This window comes from Centroberyx gerrardi, chromosome 19 (assembly GCF_048128805.1).
Source record: "Centroberyx gerrardi isolate f3 chromosome 19, fCenGer3.hap1.cur.20231027, whole genome shotgun sequence".
Taxonomy (NCBI): Eukaryota; Metazoa; Chordata; class Actinopteri; order Beryciformes; family Berycidae; genus Centroberyx; species Centroberyx gerrardi.
In genome coordinates, this window is record NC_136015.1 from 1,089,945 (window position 1) to 1,110,801 (window position 20,857).

General features: G+C 39.5%; 1 protein-coding gene and 1 long non-coding RNA gene across 7 annotated transcripts in view; one reads left to right on the forward strand and one right to left on the reverse strand.

The window, feature by feature from the left end:
• Positions 1–20,857, forward strand: part of LOC139933316 (death-associated protein kinase 2) — a 55,430-nt gene that overhangs the window by 25,978 nt on the left and 8,595 nt on the right. For all 5 annotated transcript variants that reach the window (XM_078290364.1, XM_078290362.1, XM_071927380.2 and 2 more), the window contains 4 exons: positions 11,497–11,635; positions 13,259–13,388; positions 19,216–19,264; positions 20,808–20,834. In XM_078290364.1, coding sequence (XP_078146490.1) covers positions 11,497–11,635; positions 13,259–13,388; positions 19,216–19,264; positions 20,808–20,834 — 345 coding nt within the window. The remainder of the gene's footprint in view (positions 1–11,496; positions 11,636–13,258; positions 13,389–19,215; positions 19,265–20,807; positions 20,835–20,857) is intronic.
• Positions 6,695–9,848, reverse strand: LOC139933314 (uncharacterized). 2 transcript variants are annotated; one of them, XR_011785588.2, is made up of 4 exons: positions 9,687–9,848; positions 9,158–9,269; positions 8,826–8,969; positions 6,695–8,653 (listed from the first exon to the last, which is right to left on the reverse strand). It is a non-coding gene; the product is annotated as an uncharacterized LOC139933314 (long non-coding RNA). The 2 variants fall into 2 exon arrangements; XR_013507503.1 differs by lacking the exon at positions 9,687–9,848 and having other exon boundaries at positions 9,158–9,308.

Genomic DNA, 20,857 nt, shown 5'->3' on the forward strand with positions numbered 1-20,857 from the left:
GAATGCATGAGGACCTATACACATGGATTATATCTGCGGTTTTAATGCAGCTAGGTGTGACACGTGTGTGTATATAGGTGTATGTGTGTGTTTGCAAGTGGATAGTTGAGTTTAGAACAGGATGGTTATGAGGATGACAGTATTTTCTGCTCCTTTCTGGCGTATGCATAGCAGGAACTGGTAAAGAAAGATTGAAGGCACTGCATGGGGAGGTTTAAAGGAATAGTTTGGTATGTTTGTATAGTTCAGTATGTTTTCAAAGACTGTCGTTTTTTTTATTTTTTATTTCAAGATAACATTAGGGCTGGGCGATGTGGCAAAAATCTTTATCACGATATAAAAAAATGTTATCAGTCGATATCGATATATATCACGATATAAACAAAGTAATTTTTGTCAGGCTTAAAAATTACCTTTTGAATGAAAGCTGAAGATACCAATGTTACTTGGAGGCTTTTTTTTAAATTTTCAATCAGAAGAAAACACGAAAATGAGGTCTACTGTTAAGTGCCTGCCAAAAAACAAATGCAAGGCAGTACAATTTAAGAACTGTGAGGTAGAATATTCAGAAAAAAACTGTAATTTCTGGTCAGCATATATCCTTTGTGCAAAATACAACATTTACATAATCATTAAGATATTGAATGCCTGAAATCTAAAATCTGCCAACTCACATGATTTACAAAGATTCCCTCTGAGCCTATGCTCTAACCTCTCTCCAACGGTACATTAATTTCTTTCTCGCACGTGTAGGATTTGTACAGCAACACCGCAATGCGAGGCAGGGCTGCACTTGAAGCGCTGGTGCTGAGCGCTTTGGCAGCACCAGGTGAGCGCTGGAGCAGGGAACTGAGACGATGTCTCCGGGTGTTGTTGCTATGATAAACGTTAGCCTAGCTAACGTTAGCTACAAAATGGCAGGATGCCGGCTCTTGGTCCCGCCCCTGCTTCATCCTCATTGGAACTCTGAAGTGACATTGATGAACGGTGCTGCAGACAAATTTGAAATAGCTTCAACTTGACAACAGGTCCAGCGCTCACGGCGCTAAAAAGAGAGATGAGGTACCTGTTTTGGGTCGTAAGCGCTGAAAGTGCAACTTTTCCATAGGAAATAATGAAGAAACAGCGCCAGCGCTTCTTTCACAGGTCTTTGGTGTAACCTACTTTGTTCCAAGGCTTTCTCTCCGCTGTGTGGAGTTGCTTACTTAACCAACCAAGCAATGATTTCTATCGACCTTTCTATCGAACATGTATTATGTTTATATTGAGTATAAGTTCTATCGCGATAGATATCGTTATCGTTTTAGCGCCCAGCTAAAGATAACATACTGACACCAGTATGATTATACTGTGAGCGTCGTGTTTTGCAAAATAATGTTTATCATAGTTTTCAAAGACTGTCGCATATGCCCCTAGGTTTCTATTGCAGTAGAGTAGGAGGGGGCAGCCCGGTGTCACCAGACAGGCGGAGCAGGCGGCTAGCGAAGTTATGGTTTCTACTAATAGGGATCATGACGGAAAACATGTTATTTGGGCCCAGGGCTCAAAATACTGAACTATAGGTTTTATCAGACCACAGTGACTTCCTTTCTGCCGACTCTGTCATACAGCCCAAATTTGTGAAATGCTACACTGATTTTCTACTGGCAAGATCTCCCATTGCAGCCAAGGACCTCTGTAGTTCTGTCAGAGTGGTCCTTGGGGTCTTGGTCTCCTCCCTGACCAAGGTTCTTCTTGCCTGGTTTCCCACTTCGGTTGGACGACCAGCTCTAGGAAGTCAGGCGAGTTCCATATTTTTTCCATTTTCTAATGATGGAGCCTACTGTGCTCTTGTGAAGCACAAGCTTATGCACAAGTTCAGTCAGGAAGACTACCCAATGCCACCCACCTCTCTCCCTCTAGTTTCATTCATGGTTTCTCTTGCTTTCTCGGGAGTATATACACATCACCTACTGTGTTTAGCCAGAAAGAGACACTAGATCGCGATGATTTGGGCGTGCCTTAGTATCATGTAGACCAGGGGTATTCAACCATGTACCATGGAGGGCCGAGTGTATGCATGTTTTCATTCCAGCCAAAGACTACACCAGGCAATTTCACTGATTAGCACACCTTCAACCAGAGCGGAGGAACTATTCAGTGAAATCACCTGGTGCAGTCTGTGGTTGGGATGAAAACCTGAATACACTCCCGTGGGACATGGTTAAATACCCCTCGTGTCGACGGTACCATCAAATGCTAGCTCGCTGATGCCCTACGCTGCCGCACACAGCCCTTCAGAATAAAAGTCCTTCGGCAATATAGCAAAACCTGTGAGAGAGAAGGGATGCGCACGGTACTTTATGGGTTAAGAAGCAAGTTCTGTTTTACTTAAAATATTTTACAGTCATCCAGGACTCCCAAAAGCTGCGTTTTGGGAAAACAAAGGGCTTTATTGGAACTTTGATTAGGAAAAGTGAAAGTTTGAATCACCATGGAGCAGCCGTTGTGATATGGCACATAAAAATGAAGGACTTGGTAGATCGTTAGGACGCTAGTAATGGCACATCCAATTCAACGCCATCTAGCGTACCTTTGGGGCTATACTATACAGTTTTATTAATAGTATTAATAATGCCGGTTGCCATGTTAAAATCCGAGGACGAGCTTCTCTTAGGGGGATTAAATTTCCAGGTAGAGAGTGGAATCAGCCTCCACCAGCTCTTCTATTTGCCGTAGGAGTGCCTGTATTGCGGACTGCTTAACCGCTGGGTTACAGTGTGATGCCTCTCAGATCCTCACCCAGGTCTCTGAGAGGGGCATTTCTCCATCTCCGGGGCTCCAGGTTTTCTAACTGCAAGAATTGGTCAGCTGTCAAAATGCCGCAAAGATGGCTCCTCTATGTCCGTGTCCATCCCACCAGCCTTGCTCACTTTGGTTGCTGCCCTGTCCACCTTGGCAGGACCTTCAGCCGGTCCAGGAATTCAGGATTCCCTGATAGCTACCATGCAGTCTCTCATTGGATCTATATGCGTGCTTAAAAACACTTGTATTGATTTTGATGTCCTACTTCCTACCTCCTACTGTTCCAGTACAACCTCTGCAAATGTTTCCCACTCCAACCTGCTGCCTTCCCAGTCCAACTAGCTGCCCTTCCAGCTCAAGCCAACACAATGTCATTTGCATCATTGCGTCATTAACATTTTTTACAAGTACATAAACCTTTCTCCAGCTAGGCAGCCCTCTACATATCCCAGTCTAACATCCGTCTGAATTGGTCCATTCTAGACACCGAACTTTCAGTTATGCTAATCGGAGGTTGCCAAGCATTGACCTACTTCACGTGTGGAGATGTTGTTTCTTGTTTCTTACTGCTTAGTGATTGATGTTTCATCACGATTTTTATAGACTCTCACTTAAACATTCATAAGTCCATGCTTCAATTCATAAGGGTCAGACCTCATAATAACCCTTCCTCTCCCCTTTTCACATCCACTCTTCATGTGACCAGATCTTTGTTTATTCATCACTTCAAACTGGTTCTTCAAAAATGTAATCTCCCCTTCAAGCCATTGGCGCAGGATTGGCTCTGCCACCACAGTTGCGATGCAGGGGGTTTCTTCCGCCTCGCTTCAACAACTAGAGTGCTGGTCTTCTACTGCTTATTCTTCATACATCAGACCCAATCATTCTCCAGTATTGTCCATCCAAAGATCTCTCCAACCATAATGGTTGCCAAGTGAATCATGTGTATCATTGGTGGTAGTGATTTTAAAAAACAATCTGTTCTTCTTTCACTGCTTCACGCTTTTATAACACCTCTCAGCATAGTTTTGAATTTAAGCTGGGCTCCATCTCTCTGTATTCAGTGTGAGTAAGCCTCCATCTACCAGCTTTCAGTATTAGCTAGCTGGTGTCCATCTACCAGCACCCAGTTTTGTTAAATCAATCTAATCTAATCACTAAACTGGCCTCCCTCTTCCAGCGCTCACTATCCTTTAGACGGCTTTCCTCTATCAACACTAGGGAACTATACTGTTCTCATCCAGTGTATGAATAGAATGAAACAGCTAGCTAACGCATTCCTCCAAAGAACTCCTCCAAAGAACAGGCCATGTGTTGTACTTGGCATGGGTTTTTAATGGAGAAAAGGTAAAACTGTAAATAAAAACAATTACACAGGTGAGTATTACACAAACAGTCAAATATTTCCCTCACAGGTGCCCTCAAGCAACAAAATGGCTGCGCCTGCCATCCAACAGGAAATTACAAAAATAAAAGTCAGAACTTCAAAATAAAAGTTCCTTTTAACTTCTAATTTTTAATGTTACTTCACAGGAACTGTTTCGAAAAGAGCTTACCTCTCGTTCTGCCCCTCTGTCAGTACTGCGATTGCTATTACTACTGCTACTAGTATTACTACTACTACTACTACTACTACTACTGCCACTACAGCTACTTCAACCACCTAGTACACTCTACCCAGCACCTAGAAAAACCTTAGCAACCACTTAGAAAAATCCTAGCAACCACCTATTAACACTCTAGCAACCACCTACTGCACCCTAGCAACCACTGAGAAACACCCTAGTAACCACTTAGAAACACTAGCAACCACCTAGTACACTATTGCAACCACCTAGTACGCTCTAGCAACCACATAGAAACACTCAAGAAACCACCTACTACACCCTAGCAACCACTTAGAAACACCATATAAACCACCTAGTACACCTCAGCAACCACCAAGTACTAGCGCCAACGAGGCAAGCCAATAAATATAGCATTATGGGTAACCCTTTATTTTACAGTCCGCTAATTACCTGGTATTTACTAGGAAACGAGATGGTAATAAAATATAGTTATTAGGAAAGTACCAAAAGAACTGGCTAGTGAGTACTAAGTTATTACTTAGTAAGTACATGGAAACCTACCAGGAAACTAGATGGTAATGAAATCTAGGTATTAGTAAAGTACCCATAAGAAAAGGATAGTAAGTACTAAGTTATTACTTAGTAAGTACATGGAAACCTACCAGGAAACTAGATGGTAATGAAATCTAGGTATTAGTAAAGTACCCATAAGAAAAGGATAGTAAGTACTAAGTTATTACTTAGTAAGTACATGGAAACCTACCAGGAAACTAGATGGTAATGAAATCTAGCTATTAGTAAAGTACCCATAAGAAAAGGATAGTAAGTACTAAGTATTACCTAGTAAGTACATGGAAACCTACTAGGAAACTAGATGGTAAAAATATGGTTATTAAGTAAGTACCCAAATAAATGGTTAGTAAGTACTTAGTTATTATCCAGTAGGTACATATTACTTACTAGGAAACACCACAGTATGTACATGGAAATACCATATGTTTCATTGTTCTTTCAATACATTGGTGAGTTCCAGTTGCTTACCTTTATATACCATTTACTGCCAATCCGAAAGTATCCTGCTGTTGCTTGATGATGTGTCATAGGTGCATATGCAATGTTTTCAATGAACTAGCAAAGTACCATGTTCTTTCCCGGTACTAAATTATTACTTTTTGTGTACTAAAAATATACTAGGACTGTAAAATAAAGCCATTCATATGTCCCTATAAATACCAAGTACTTTCTTACCTAGTATACATAGACTACCTTAAAATGGTTGGATTTAATAAACTCAAAGTACCATGTTCTTTCCCGGTACTAAATAATTACTTTTTGTGTACTAAACATATACTAGGACTGTAAAATAAAGCCATTCATATGTCCCTATAAATACCAAGTACTTTGTTACCAAGTATACATAGACTACCTTAAAATGGTTATTAAACTCAAAGTAAGTTCTTGGTACTACACTTTTACTGTATGATTACAAACATGTATTAGGACTGCAAAATAAATACAGAGCACTTTATAACCAAGTATATATAGGCTACCTTTAGATGGATATGTATTAGTAAAGTACCCATAAGAAAAGGATATTAAGTACTACCCTTACAGAAAAAACACATGGAAAACCACATGTGAGTGTTCCCACATGTGATTTTGAACCACATGTGGTTTTTGGACACATGTGTTTTGGTTTTCCACATGTGATTCAAACCACGTGAATATTCCAACATGTAATCTTAAAAGCACATGTGATTCAACATGTGCTTGTCCACATGTGATCTTGAATGACGTGGTTTTTGGACATGTGTTTTACATGTTGGTTTTTCACATGCGATTAAATTCTTCATATGTGGAAAACCACATGTGAATATCCCCACACATTATCTTAAAAGCACAAGTGATTCTTCATGTGGCTGTCCATATGTAAACCACACGTGAATGTTCCCACGTGTGTCCAAAAACCACATGTGGTTCAAGATCACATGTGGGAACATTCATATGTGGTTTACATATGGACAGCCACATGATGAATCACATATGCTTTTAAGATCACATGTGGGGATATTCACATGTGGTTTTCTACATATGAAGATGTGAAAAACCAACATGTAAAACATATGTGTCCAAAAACCACATGATGAATCACATGTGCTTTTAACATGTGAACATGACCTCTGATTTCTGGCTTTGGTAGATAGGTGAACTAAGAATTGAACTTGTGACATCTTCAAAATATAAAATCTGGAGCTGGAAGTTCTCACTTGTGAATGTTCTACTGTATATATACACATATATAAGTATAAGCAGTATAAGCAACAAACAACACATATACAGGCTAACACCTTCCAAATCATTATGCCATTTATTGAATACCCAACATATCACCAATAACTTACAATCCCCCTATGGGGAACTGGTCTAATCTAATGGTAATATAATGGTCTAATCTTTCCCGCTGTTTGATTTAGCCAATGAGCTTCTCCCATAAACAGGGTAGAGACACAAGGATGATATGTGATGCATTTGCATCTTTAAAAAAAACACCAGTAAACAGGATAAGGTGTTTACATGCCTGGCAAATGGAACATGATGTTTAGATGCCTCAACATATCGCCAGAATATGAAAATCCCAATCTTATTTGATGAACAAAAAACATTGCATTTGTTTAAAATAAATAAATAAATATTTGTAACGTAATAAACTACACCTGGACATGAACATGACATCCTGACTCCTATAGTCTATATTCTCTTGTAAATTTAACAATTGAACAGCATTATTTGAAAAACAAGTATTTTGGGAGCAGCCCAAAATCTCTTGCTACTCTACATCAGGAATATCTTGCTTCGTAGAGACTGTACTCTTGGAGTGCACTTATCGGCAACACCCAGAAAGACCTTCCTAAATTCTAAGGTGCACTTTAGGCCCTTGCAGTACGCCATGTTCAATGCGTAAAGCAAACCAAACAGAACAGTAAAGGCATTTGTGATGTCTCCTAAGTTGTCCAGAACAACCTCCTCTTCCAGGATAACAGTTACATCGACCACAGTGGGAAGCGATCTTGGTAGGGCTGCATTGTCCTTCACCACCTCAAGAATCCCCAACGCCAGGTCTGTCATGTGTGCCTCCAACCCTTCAGTATCCTATGGAAGACAAGAAATAATATTACAGCATTACAGTTTACTACAAAAAAGACCTGATAAAATACAGGTTCATTCACACTGTTGTGATAACTCCTAACTATAAAAGGACATGAAAGCTATTTGTAGTTGGCAGAGAATTCACACAGCACCAATATGTAGTTGAATGATGTAAATTTGTACCTTCTACTTTTTGGTTCACGTGCCTCTCTCTAATACTCTCTAAAACAAAATCAATAGTCAAAGGGAATTTCTATTGTTCAGACTTCACAAAAAACGTACAATGTTATCCCAATTACAACTACCATTATCATTGTGCACCATTGTTGTAGTTATTGTTACAGTGTGAACAATGTAATTTACTAATGTAAAAAAAAAAAGTCTCCTGTTATCGCTGTAGTGTGAATGGTTGTGAACTAAGGGCAGCACATAAAAACAGACAGACCTGTGTTACTTTAATATGTCAAAAAAGTAACTGGCTGCACAGGTTACCAAATGTAATGTAACCGACATGGGTCCCAGAAAATGTATCAGCAGCATTCATCATGACAAACTCTGACAGCAAGTGGAAGGATGTGCTTGTTTTTAACGCCGGGGTGTTCAGGCTTGACATAGGCAGAGTTAGCTAATAAAATAAACGTCAACCAGAGGAGTAGATCAAAAATCATTAATAAACAGGTCTAAATCTTACGAGCACCATCTATGTTTGACAAAGTACAGCAAACCCTGACACAAGTCCATCTAAATCTGACAAACTGCATCTACGAATGAAAAAGGCAGCTGAGGATGTCCTAAAATGGCCACCGTACAGTTGGTTAGATAGACAGATGTGTCAGACATGTCTGTAGTAGTAGCAGTAGAAAGAGTGAAAGCCAGTGCAAGTCTTTTAAACAGCTAGAGTGGAGTAGAGAGACTGCTCAGAAGTTGAAGGAGCCATTCAGAATAGCAAGATTTTGAATATTGAAAGCTGTTTGACTGGGAAGGCTAGCGTGAATTGTGAGTAAGACGGATAATAATAGTGTTCTTGCTGAAGCAAATAGAATAATAAAGAAGTAAATAAGAGTGTATAAGTGTGATTTGCTGAAGCCGAATCTCTCAAGTAGGGGAAGACCCCGAAGAACAGCAGATCTCCCGTGTGCAGTTAAGTCTGTAGTCTGCAACAAAGAGAAAGAAAGAGAAGGGGAAGAGAAGGAGAAAGAGAGAATGTCCAAGCTTGAGAAATGATCTTGTTTGAAATGAAGCACAAAGAAAAATGCCAAAAACTAGTTATGCAGAGATAAAGCCACGAAAATCAATCTTTCTTTGATTGACAAATTGATTATTTACCTGTGCATCCAGTTTCTCCAGTAAATCTTCCATGTCATTTTGTCCTGCTTGTCCTCGTTTGGCTCTGTATATCTTCAGCAAGCCCCTGGTGTGACTGTCCAACGCTCGATCAACACGGTTAATGCATGTAAATTCTGCATAAACCTGGGGAGAGAGAGAGAGAGACAGAGAGGCAGAGGGAGAGAGAGAGAGAGAGAGAGGGAGAGAGACAGATACAAAAAAGAGCAATTACATTGATTATAATATGAAAATATGTATGTAAATGTAAAATATGTGAATTCTGCATAAACGTGGGGGTGAGGGAGAGAGAGAGAGAGAAGAGAGTGAGTTACCTGTTCCTAAACTAGCCATATTTGTTTAAATGTTGACACCAGTGGCTGGTCCTGTAGCTTTGGTCTAACGTTAGCTAGGCCAAAGCTAGAAATTGATATCCAAGTGGTGGCGCTACGGGTGACACACACACACACACACACACACACACACACACACACTTAAAACTCATTTCATAGCAGTCTGCTTGATTGTTCAATGTAAATGCCAACTTTCTTTTACAGATCACATCTTGGTGGTTCTGTTTTGAGCTAATCTCTAACTAACGTTAGCTTATATTATCACAGAGATAAACTACGTTACTTTTCATCCGACATTTGAACCCGCAAAGGAATAACGTTACGGGGAAAAATTAGATGCAATTCGTCATCGGCTACAAAACAAAACAGTCTGAATCAGACGTTTTACTGAATAAAAATGTACTAACTTGTGGCGTTAACGAAGGGGCTCGGGAAGCACTGCGCCCTGCCATTTTCAGTGATGTAACGTTAGTTAGCTAAGGTACATTTAAGGTAAATCAAGCTAACTTACCTTGGAGAATCCACGGTCGGATGAAAACCAAAATGGTAAAATAAAGTGTGTTCTTCTTGTATTACACGATATATAGACCTTACGCTGGGGTGCATTTCTGAAAGAAACCGAAGCTGATGAACTCTGATGACTGTAAAGTCTGATATAGCAGCTTGCCTTTAGTTGACTTTTCACTAGTGACGAGAGAGCGGTTATTTTCTTCCTCCTGCGCACTTCCTCTGCTTGAATTGCATTTTGAACTTGAACTTGAATGTTTGTTTTCCCTTGGAACCTCCTTGCTTGTAACACAGTAGCCCTAATTACCATTTGCTGAATATAATTTGCTTAGTTTACTGGCAAAATTTACATGGTCATTGCCAAAACATTTTTTTATGTTGTGATTTGTGATTTTCACATCTCATGTCAAATTCACATGTGACTTTGACACAGACTTCATTTTCACCTGTGAAAACCTTTTTTCACATGTGAATAGAGACAATCACATGTGAAAATGTCGAATTCCATGTGACTTTGTAACATACTTTATTTTCAAATTTCAGTTTACATGTGAATAAAGCCAATCACATGTGAATATGTCGAACTCACATGTAGTCTATGTATACTTGGTAAGAAAGTACTTGGTATTTATAGGGACATATGAATGGCTTTATTTTACAGTCCTAGTATATTTTTAGTACACAAAAAGTAATAATTTAGTACCGGGAAAGAACATGGTACTTTGCTAGTTCATTGAAAACATTGCATATGCACCTATGACACATCATCAAGCAACAGCAGGATACTTTCGGATTGGCAGTAAATGGTATATAAAGGTAAGCAACTGGAACTCACCAATGTATTGAAAGAACAATGAAACATATGGTATTTCCATGTACATACTGTGGTGTTTCCTAGTAAGTAATATGTACCTACTGGATAATAACTAAGTACTTACTAACCATTTATTTGGGTACTTACTTAATAACCATATTTTTACCATCTAGTTTCCTAGTAGGTTTCCATGTACTTACTAGGTAATACTTAGTACTTACTATCCGTTCCTTATGGGTACTTTACTAATACCTAGATTTCATTACCATCTAGTTTCCTAGTAGGTTTCCATGTACTTATTAGGTAATAACTTAGTACTTACTATCCTTTTCTTAGGAGTACTTTACTAATAGCTAGATTTCATTACCATCTAGTTTCCTGGTAGGTTTCCATGTACTTACTAAGTAATAACTTAGTATTCACTAGCCAGTTCTACTTTCCTAATAACTATATTTTGTTACCATCTAGTTTCCTAGTAAATACCAGGTAATTAGCGGACTGTAAAATAAAGGGTTACCGGATTATGTAATCATTTGATAGCCCTAGGTTGTCACAAGTTGCTGTATTCACAGTATGATCTTATTCTACTGCATATCATTTTTATTTCTGCTAATAGGTTATATGGTAATTGTTCATTGTATGATGCCTGCTGATTACTCATACTACTATGCTAATCTTTAATGCTAATAGACTATGCTGATATGCCAGTGTTAATGCAGCCTATTGTTATGAGCTCTAAGTTTTCAATTTGAAGACATTATTTAGGCCTAACAGATTTTTCTCCACCTTTTTCCCTTTTTTTCCTCATGTCTAAACGGCTAAGCTGATCCTGGCAGCCTTATGGTTGCTTGCAGCCATATTTATTATTCTTATTATTAGTAGTAGTATTAGTATTAAGTATTATTAAGTATTGTTATTATTGCTATTATTATTAGTATTATTATTTTTATTATAATTATTATTATTATCTCACCCTCTTTTTGTTTGATTCCGTTTTCAGTATTGGTGGAGGGGAGTTATTTGACTTCATTGCTGAGAAGGAGAATCTATTGGAGAGTGAGGCCATCAAGTTCATGGAGCAGATACTGGAGGGAGTGGGCTTCATGCACAGCAAGCACATTGCCCACTTTGACCTCAAGGTAAAGCTTAGTGGACTGACAATTTTGTGTTTTTCCCTAACATTTATTCAACAGTGGCACCCGAGAAAAAACAAAAAAACAATGACCATTCATCATGTGGGATTATTTTTCACCCTAAACGAACACCCATATAGGATGGTTATTTAAGTAATAAATGGTGAGAAGCTGTGTTTTACAGTGGTTTCTGATCATCATTTTAATTTAAAAAAAAACCCCACAAATGTTCAGTAAATCTTATTTAGCAATTGTAATTAAATAGTAATGCTATTTAAAAAATCAAATAAAAAATGTAGGAAAAGCACTGCATTTATGTCTAAAATGTTTGCTTGAACATTATTTTCTAAAATGTTCGCTCTTTAAAATCCATCTCATTTGATCCTGCCTTCCCTGTCTAGTTTAAGGTGGCAGGCCATAACATGTTTCTCTGGTTGGGCCTTTCAACCTCAAGATGTTTTACATTGCATGTTTGTTTTATGTACGCCACCACCATGGGCGACATTATGTTGTTGGACATTATGTTGTTGTTAATGTGGGGCATTATGTTGTCGTGGTGGTGTCTGTGTTTGTGTCTGTGTCTGTGTGTAGACACATTCTTGGTAACACAATAACTCAACAATACATGACAGAAACTTCATATGTGCACCACAGGTACCCCCTATAGAACAGATGCTCTGATTACATTTTGGAGCACCTAGCTGCATAAGTTTCCATATTAATGAGAAAAAACTTAATTTCTCCAATTTTGTCTTAATGTGGTTTCAAACCCTTAGCTACACGATAATGATATATTGTAGGAATACATAGAGCTACTCTGGAGTCACCATGTGACATGATGCTGTCTTTCTTTGGATTTCCCACTAATGATTATCCACGTCATATATTATTTCTGAGCTTGAGTAATATTTGTCAGTAAAAACATATCCATATTGCATCCTTGGCAATGCAAATATTGCCTTCTTTATTCATGTCTACATTTTAATACTCAAACAATCTTCAGTCATTGGCCCACAATGGAGATGGTCTTACCACTAACATGCTTTTTAGGAAACCAAAATAGAAATGGTCACAGTGTGGAGGTAAAGCTAATGACAGTGTCCTACCAGTTTTACATTCAAGTCTTTGCAAAAGTTGTGAGGTTTTTTAAAGCCATTTAAAGATGAGCTTACACTCCTTTAGACATTTCCTGGCTCCATACTATGGAGTTATACATTAGTATGACATTACAGATTTGGGGGTGAGAAACTCCTATTGATGAATAATAGAGAACAAACATAGGAATGAGCATATTTGATTGGTTCTCCCGCTTAATTGAAAGGAATGATGTTTTGAAGACATTTTTTTAAACATTTCAAAGATGAATTTCAACAAAATCAAATTTGTTTCTGTTAAGATTTTTTTTTAGGACAGTCTTATACCAATGTGAAATATCTAGAATGATTAATAAAATCTGTTTATTACAGGTACAGAAAAATACCTATAAAAAATAAAAGAATAAAAATAAAATTTTAGGATCTTCCTTGGTATGAGCGAATGACTCCAAACTCAGAAAACAACTACAAATATTTTTATGAAATTTTAAGAAAATATATACTTTTGCAGAATAACATTTGTATCTCCATTCAGCCAGAAAACATCATGCTGTCAGACAAAGAGGCTCCGCACCCCAACATCAAGCTCATCGACTTCGGCCTGGCCCACCACTTCCATCAGGGAGAGGAGTACCGGAGTATGGGTGGCACCCCCCAGTACATCCGTGTGTATCAATAGTCCTTGATTTCTAGATGATTTCTGTATGATTTCTGTATGGGAAGGCATAGCCAGACTGCTGTTCACCTAATATAACAACACAGAATGAATAGATTAGGCCAGGAAACTCAAAAAGGCTAACTAACTGGGCCTTGCAAACATGGAGCATGGTCTGTGGTCCATGAAAATGTTTTTCAGAGTAGAGAATGAATTTTCACACATTGCCATGGATGCACCAAATGTCAAAGCATGTTTGAATGCAATTGCTTGGCATAGCCTGAAGAGTTTTGTGTTGTGTAGAGAGAATATGTTTAATAGTCCACTTTCCTTCCACTGTCTCTTTATCCATTTGTGTGCGGATAAACTGCTTTGCAACTGCATCTTCTGCTTCAATGATAGGTGACTGTGACAGCTCCATGATGTATAGTATCATAGTCTTAGTATCAAGGAATGTGTCACTCTCTGGATCCAGCCCAGCAAGTGCACCAGCAAGTTGCGTGTTGCGCTCACTAAAACGCTTGTCCATTTCTCCAAGTACCAAATCAGCAGTGCTGTAGTACAGCCTCTGTAGTTGCCTCTCCTTGGACCCTGTTTTCAGTGGTCTCCTCAACCACAATCTGCTCCAGGTCTCTGTTTGTTGTGCGTCTCCGTTTCGGGGGCGCGGTGGGGGTCAGCGATGCGTAAGCATCATTGGCAGCGTTCCACACCTCAGAGAACTTTTCCTCACATCGCAGTTTGCAAACACACTCCGTTGCACTTGCCACCAGGCCCAATCCAGTCAACTGGTCTGTGTCCTCTCCCTGTAGAAGTTTGTGCGGGGGATCCAGTAGTAGAAGCACATTGTGCATCAAATTTGCAATAGATAAGAAGCTGAGCTTGGTCACCCTCGCAGCAGTCTGACAGCCTCCATCCTGAGCTCTGCGCCATGGGCCCTCACAGTGTCTATGTCAGTCAGCAATGATGTGATGTCCTCAAAATTTTTAATATGACAGACACAGTGGCGAGAAGGAGCCGCTTATGGTTGGCTAATGGTTGGCTTCTTACCGAATTTATACAGAGCACCACAGATATATAAGAAATCCACTATGGCTGCTTCTGTTGACATGGCTTGGACAACCACTAAATGCAACTGGTGGTTTAAACAGTGAAGGTACTGTATTTCTCGTTCTAGTTTAACTTGGCACAGCTTTTGGACACCTGGCTTAGAATCTTTGAGGTGCTCAACCCAGCTTTGGTTAGTTCTGTTATTATGGTGTCTGCCTGTCTGTCTTTGCGTCTCCTGCATCAGCACTAGCTATAGTAAGAAGATGTTCTGTCACTTCAATTGATTCAGCTACAAAGCGAATGACAATGAATATGTTTTCACATCCTGTAGGGTCATGAGTTCCATCAACTTTGATCGTATACCATGAGTCGCCAACTTCCTCCACTATGGCTTCAGTCTCCACACTGCTTAGTGTACTAATCAGTTCATTTTGTATGTCGTGGCTAGTATAAGTAGCATTGCGGGCAATAGACTTCACTACGTTGGCCAATTCCGGGTCTGTTTTCATTGTGTAGTCTAGTAATGAAAGGAAAAACCCACTGCCTTCTTCAGACATTCAAAAAGCATCTAATAACCCCCTTAAAGGCAACTGGTTTTCAGCGAGAAATGCTATAACATTAATAATGGAGGAAATGTAGTACATATTGGTTGCTGGTTTTCGTTAACCAATGTTGATATTTCCTTTCCAGTGCAAGCAGGACTCTCTCGCTCCTTCCACATGGCATAACAAGTAAGATGGTTCTGGTGACCGTGAAGGCTGAGTCCGTTGCCCGGGTACTGGTACTGAACAGTCAGCAGGGAAAGCAGAAAGCTGCATTTGTCTTGACACTATACTCAAGCCAGTCTCGATTATGATACCATGCACTTACAATGAATGCTTTTTACTGCTGTACATACGGTTAGAGTACTGTGGTAGGATGATTTGGTTTGGTTTATCAATTCCAAGATCATCAGGTGCTGTAGTAGGTGGTTGTCCCAAAATAGAAGTAGAGGGAGGTTGGGAATGCTGTCTCCCACCTGACCTGTATCCACAGTCACTGAGGCACTGAGCCTTCTTTGCTAGCACGTGTACCACTGTTGCTGATGTCGAGCACTTGCCTTAGTGCCTATATCTTTGCCTGCTTTATCAGGCGCAGTGCTCGCTGTAGGTTTAGGCCTAGGCGCAACACACCATTTTCTAATGTCCATTTTTGTAAGCAAGCTGGCTAATCTTGAAACACTAGGCTGCTTGTCACATCAATTGTCACCTCAGGTGTCCATGTCCAACTGGTAAATTATGCTGGTCCGCCAGGTTCTGCCTTACCAGCTATGGTTCTGCCCCCAATGCCAACACAAAATTGATTGGCCATGACGCATTTCAGTCACAAGTTTGTACCTGTATTTTTTTAAATATAATAAATTATATGAAATGTCATAAATAATGCATCGAATTGCTTCTTTATGACAACCTAAAAAAGACAACTTATCACCCTTTTTTTTTTAGGCAGTTTGTTTGAGGGTGGGCACAGAATGTTGTGAGGGGGGGCAATGTCCCTGAATGCCCCCGCTTGGTACCGACCCTGGGCAGCTTGAACCACTGAACCTCAGTGCAACATGTTGCAACAAAAGGATATTTCAAAATTGGGCAGTTTGAAAACTGAGATAAATCTAGCCTACCGTTCTGTCAGTTAGGCCTGTTACATACTCTATGTAAGCAACACATGCAACAACGTAAAGGGCAATGCAAGAGGTGTTTCCCACATTCTTGCGTAGCAAAATGTATGGTCCAAAATTTGTAACGTGGTGCAATATCATGCGTTTAGGTAGCGATGCTAAATGAAAATTACTGCTAAATGGACATCTACCAAAGAATAAGTAATTTCCTGTGTAAAAAAAAGAAAATAGCAGTGGTTCAGCCAGAAGAGACTGATCTGCACATACCATCTTCTTTTCAACTTTTTCTTTTGGCGGCAATGGAGAAAGTAGGCCTACACATTCCTCTACAGTAGCCATTTTAAAAACTATGCTCTGATATGCTGATATGTTAGTGCTCCAGATAATATAATACTTCCATGCTCCAGACTAGTGGCTTTGCTCCCCCTTGTAGATAAATGCAGTATTACCTCAGACAGGGCTGTAGGAAGCTGCTGGACGTGTGTGTACTATGCAAGCAGACAGCTTGCGTAGGTCAAGAACTTACAAGTGTATGCTGCCTTGCATGGAGTATGTAACAGGCCTCAGGTTCAAGTTTTGCCAGGTAGAGGATTTGAAAGTTGTTGGGCTATTGCAGGTCAGTGAGCATCAGCCATAGGTGGTGGTGGGCTACAATGGCCTCTGCTATCTGTTTGCCTGTGGAAACACTGGGAGATATAGGATGGCATTGGCTATCCTACGTAACTCATCCAGGACTTAGGGCTGTTTACCTGTATTCAATGTTGCATGCAGGTTAGTACACATTTTGTGGCTCTCCATAAGGAACAGAAACTGGACCATCGTAAATTGACCATTTATGGAGCCATTCGCAATGAACAGTCAGTCAGCAAAGAAGAGAAATCTGGCTTTACTTTGTTTGTGTACTTTATTGTGTAATTTAAAAATTTTCCAATTAAAAAAATCACGCTTGAACTCTGTCCTCCCGTACTTTAAGATCACATCATGTTCTCATTTCTAAAAAGTAACTCAGTAACTTTTACTCTGAGTACATTTTAAATGAGCTACTTAAGTAAAGTACTTTCTACTTTCTACTGAAGTAAAATATCAGCAAAGTAACAATACTTCTACTTGAGTAGGACATTCTACTACTCTTTAGGCCCCCATTAGCCATGAACTGTTGGCAGCCCTCAGTGGTCCTGCAGCATAGCAAGAGAATGGAAACCTTCATGCTGTCTCCCCTGGCTATTGAAACATGTCATGATCAAATTCAGAGTTTGACACCTGAATGTTTAGCCTGTCAAAGCAAAGCCAGATATGACTTATCTGCCATCTGTTTATACTCATGCCTGAATTTTGCCCAGCAGGTCCCAAGGGAGAGTGGTGCAGTGATCCAACATCACTGCTGCAGTCATACATGAGGGTCCTGGCTAGCTTTGTTAAAGCCAGCATGGCTAGCTTGGTTAGACCTAATCTTGCATTCATAGCATAGCAGCTAACACTAGCACAGACCAGCACACAACTACAGCAAAAATGCAAAACTGAATAGAGAAAACGCTCATTCCTGCAATAGAGCATGCTTGCAACTATGGAACAGAAAAGGCTGCACAATGAGAAGAAAAATAATAATAAGGAAAATAATTAAGGAAAATGAGCCCCAATAAATCATATCGATACATGGTATGACCAGGGGAAGGGCAGTACTTCTCCTAGCATATTCATTTGCCCTTAAGGTGTGATTGCAAAGACCTCATCTCTGCAAAGGCACACTCCTATCTGTCAATTAAGTAAGGCTTTTATGAGCAGCTTTGTTAGAAGAGGTGGAATATTTTGGGCACACAATGATTATACATGATAGCTCTGTCACAGTGAAGGGTTATAGAGCAGTCAGAAAAACTACCCTTAAAGTTGCAATGGCATTGATCCTCATTCATGAAAAAACTGAACATAGACCTTTTTAGCATGATCAAATCTGTGAGCCAGTGCTTTCTTTACAATACTGCAACATGCCAATTTGCCAATTTGTTTAAACTACTTTTACATGAAAAACAAATATGTTGTACATGTATAACATTTTTTTGAGCTTTTTAATGTTAGAATAGCCTTGTGCAGATTTATGCAATATTTACTTTCCAGGTTCCCAGTGTTAATTCCCCATGGCCATAGGTAGTACAGAGACCATGAGAAGAAAGTGAAATGTCTCTTTAAATGTTGCAGTAGCAAAGATATTATACCCTTAAAGGAGCTGTTTTGAATAACATGGCTGCTGCTTAACTTGCAGTGAAAGTATTTTGGCCGTGTCTCCATTGTTGGCAATAATGTCGCACTCTGACTGGTTCCCCAGTGGCAGTGAGTCCCAGCTTTTTCCATGGAGACAGAGAAAATGCAGGAAATGCTGTTTAATTGTGTTTGAATGTGTTTTGTGCAAGAAAAAGTGGTTAAACTTACTGGTGAAAAGGGAAGTTCTTTAGATACTTATTGAATGATTATGTGAGGGGTAACAGTTATTCCAGTGAAAATACACCATTTCATTTTGTGTGTAATATCAATCATTATGGATGACTACAGCATGAGCAAAAGGCAACTTGAACACAAATACAACTTTGTTGAAATGCACATGCGCATACAGGTATTTATTTATTTCGCCGTTAGGTTCAATGTCAAACTGTTATCAAACACAAGCACAGTACAGCAGTGACTTGTTGAGCCTGATGAGGGTGGAATGGTTACAACACTGTAAAACTATTTCCTGGCTGTGTCTTGTAAGCAGTGGTTGTGGCTTTACATGGTACAGTGCTAGCATTTGACAAAAGCATTGTCCAAGTATCAAGATATTTGTTCACCAGTGCTGGCCAAATTGAGTTCATATGAGGATGAATTGTGCATCACATTGGATTTTAATGAACTTATATTAATCTTTGGACAGTTATTTCATGATAATGCGGGTTATGCTTTATTGATTGCTGCCTTGTAGCAAACTTTTTTCAGCATGTATTTGTATACATGCAATAGCTCCTCTAGCTTTGTTATGTACTTGATAGGTTAACGTTACTGCACATTCTGTTGAGGACAGGGTCATGCAGTTGCCTTGAAAGTAACCTTTCTCCCTCTCTGTGTGTCTGTATCTGTCTCTCTCTCTCTCTGTCTCTCTCTCCCTCAGCCCCTGAGGTGATCAACTATGAACCTCTCAGCACAGCAGTAGATATATGGTGAGTTTGTTGGCTCTCCCTTCACATAGGTGTATTATGCATAAACACATGCAAGATGCATGTTCTAGTCTACAAAAAAAACAAAAATGTATGCATGTTTTTCATGCAAGAAGTACACACAGAGAGACACACAGGCTGTTATGCAGCTCTGTAACGTTATAAAAACACAGTCGCTCTCAGTTGTTCCTCCTATCTATCCGGATGTAATCTCTGCTGTTTGTGGCATGTTAGGGCCTGTTCTGTGTTCCATTGACTTCACAAGTTTCACTTCATTTAATTTCCATGTTTATGTGAGCATAGGCGCCGATTTATGTTTCTGCCGGTGGGTGCTCAAAACAGTTGAATGCCCCACCCCCACGCCCAAGATAAACCTTCTGCAATAACCATAGCCTACATGACTTGTTGCTATACGGATTTGGAAAAAGTAGTCAAATGCACGCATTTCAGCACCATAGGAAATTAACAGCGACCGACACACACGCACACACACACACACACACACACACACACACACACACACTGGAGATCAAAAGTTTAACTAACGATACACACCATGAAACGCACGGAAAATAATAATACCACCGAAATTATTTAGTAAAAAGGCTCACATGAACATAAATCATAGGCCAAGTGCACAATCCAACACAATCCGACACCACCGTGGCTGTGAGACACCGCTGCTATAGTACACCCATAAAGAATGCAACATAACAGTGTAGGCTACAAGGGGCCTATTAACAAGCCAAACAAGTTATAATATCGTTACACATCGCAAAACAAGTTGGATCAACTTGTTTTGCAACGTGGGCTATGCCGCGCAGCGGGTGGAGTTGCTATCAAATCAATGTAAATTTAGCCCCGGCCGCTGGCGCATATACAGTAGGCCTATCAAGTGCATTTTCACGGAATCGGCGCCTATGTATGTGAGTAGGGAGAGATACACAGACATAGAACATTTTTAGAAAAAATAGTCTGATGTCACATGTAACATTTGTCCCTAGATTTTTGTTAAAAACAGATATAGAATACAACAGATATAGAATACACACACAAAAGGATGTTGTCAACATAAGAAAGATGGTACCAAAGATGTTATTTACAGGTATTCCCCCCCAAAAAAAAACAGAAAGGGAGAGAGAAAAGGTCACCCATGATTGACTGGTTGCTCTTCAAAAACTGTTTCAGTTTGTATTTAAAGTGATCCCAATTATGATCATTTTTGAGCTGTGTGTTTAATGAATTCCATATGTTAACCCCATGTACAGAAAAAGCTGTTTGTCCAAAGGAGGTTTTACAATAAGGCACTTTGCAATTCCCCACAGCAGCACCCCTTGTGGTTGTGCCAGAGACCCAAAGAGATTTCACCATGTCAACTAGAACCTGAGTAACCTGATTATGTACACATTTATGGATGAGTTTTGTGTTAGCAAATTTAATGAAATTATCAAAATTTAAAATGTTTAATTTCTGTATGACATGGTAATGGTGAAACCTAATTGGCTTTCTGTCAAGATTTTTTATTGCATTCTGCTTATTCCTCCAGGAGCATTGGAGTTATTACCTACATACTGTAAGTTGCAAGTGTGTGTGTGT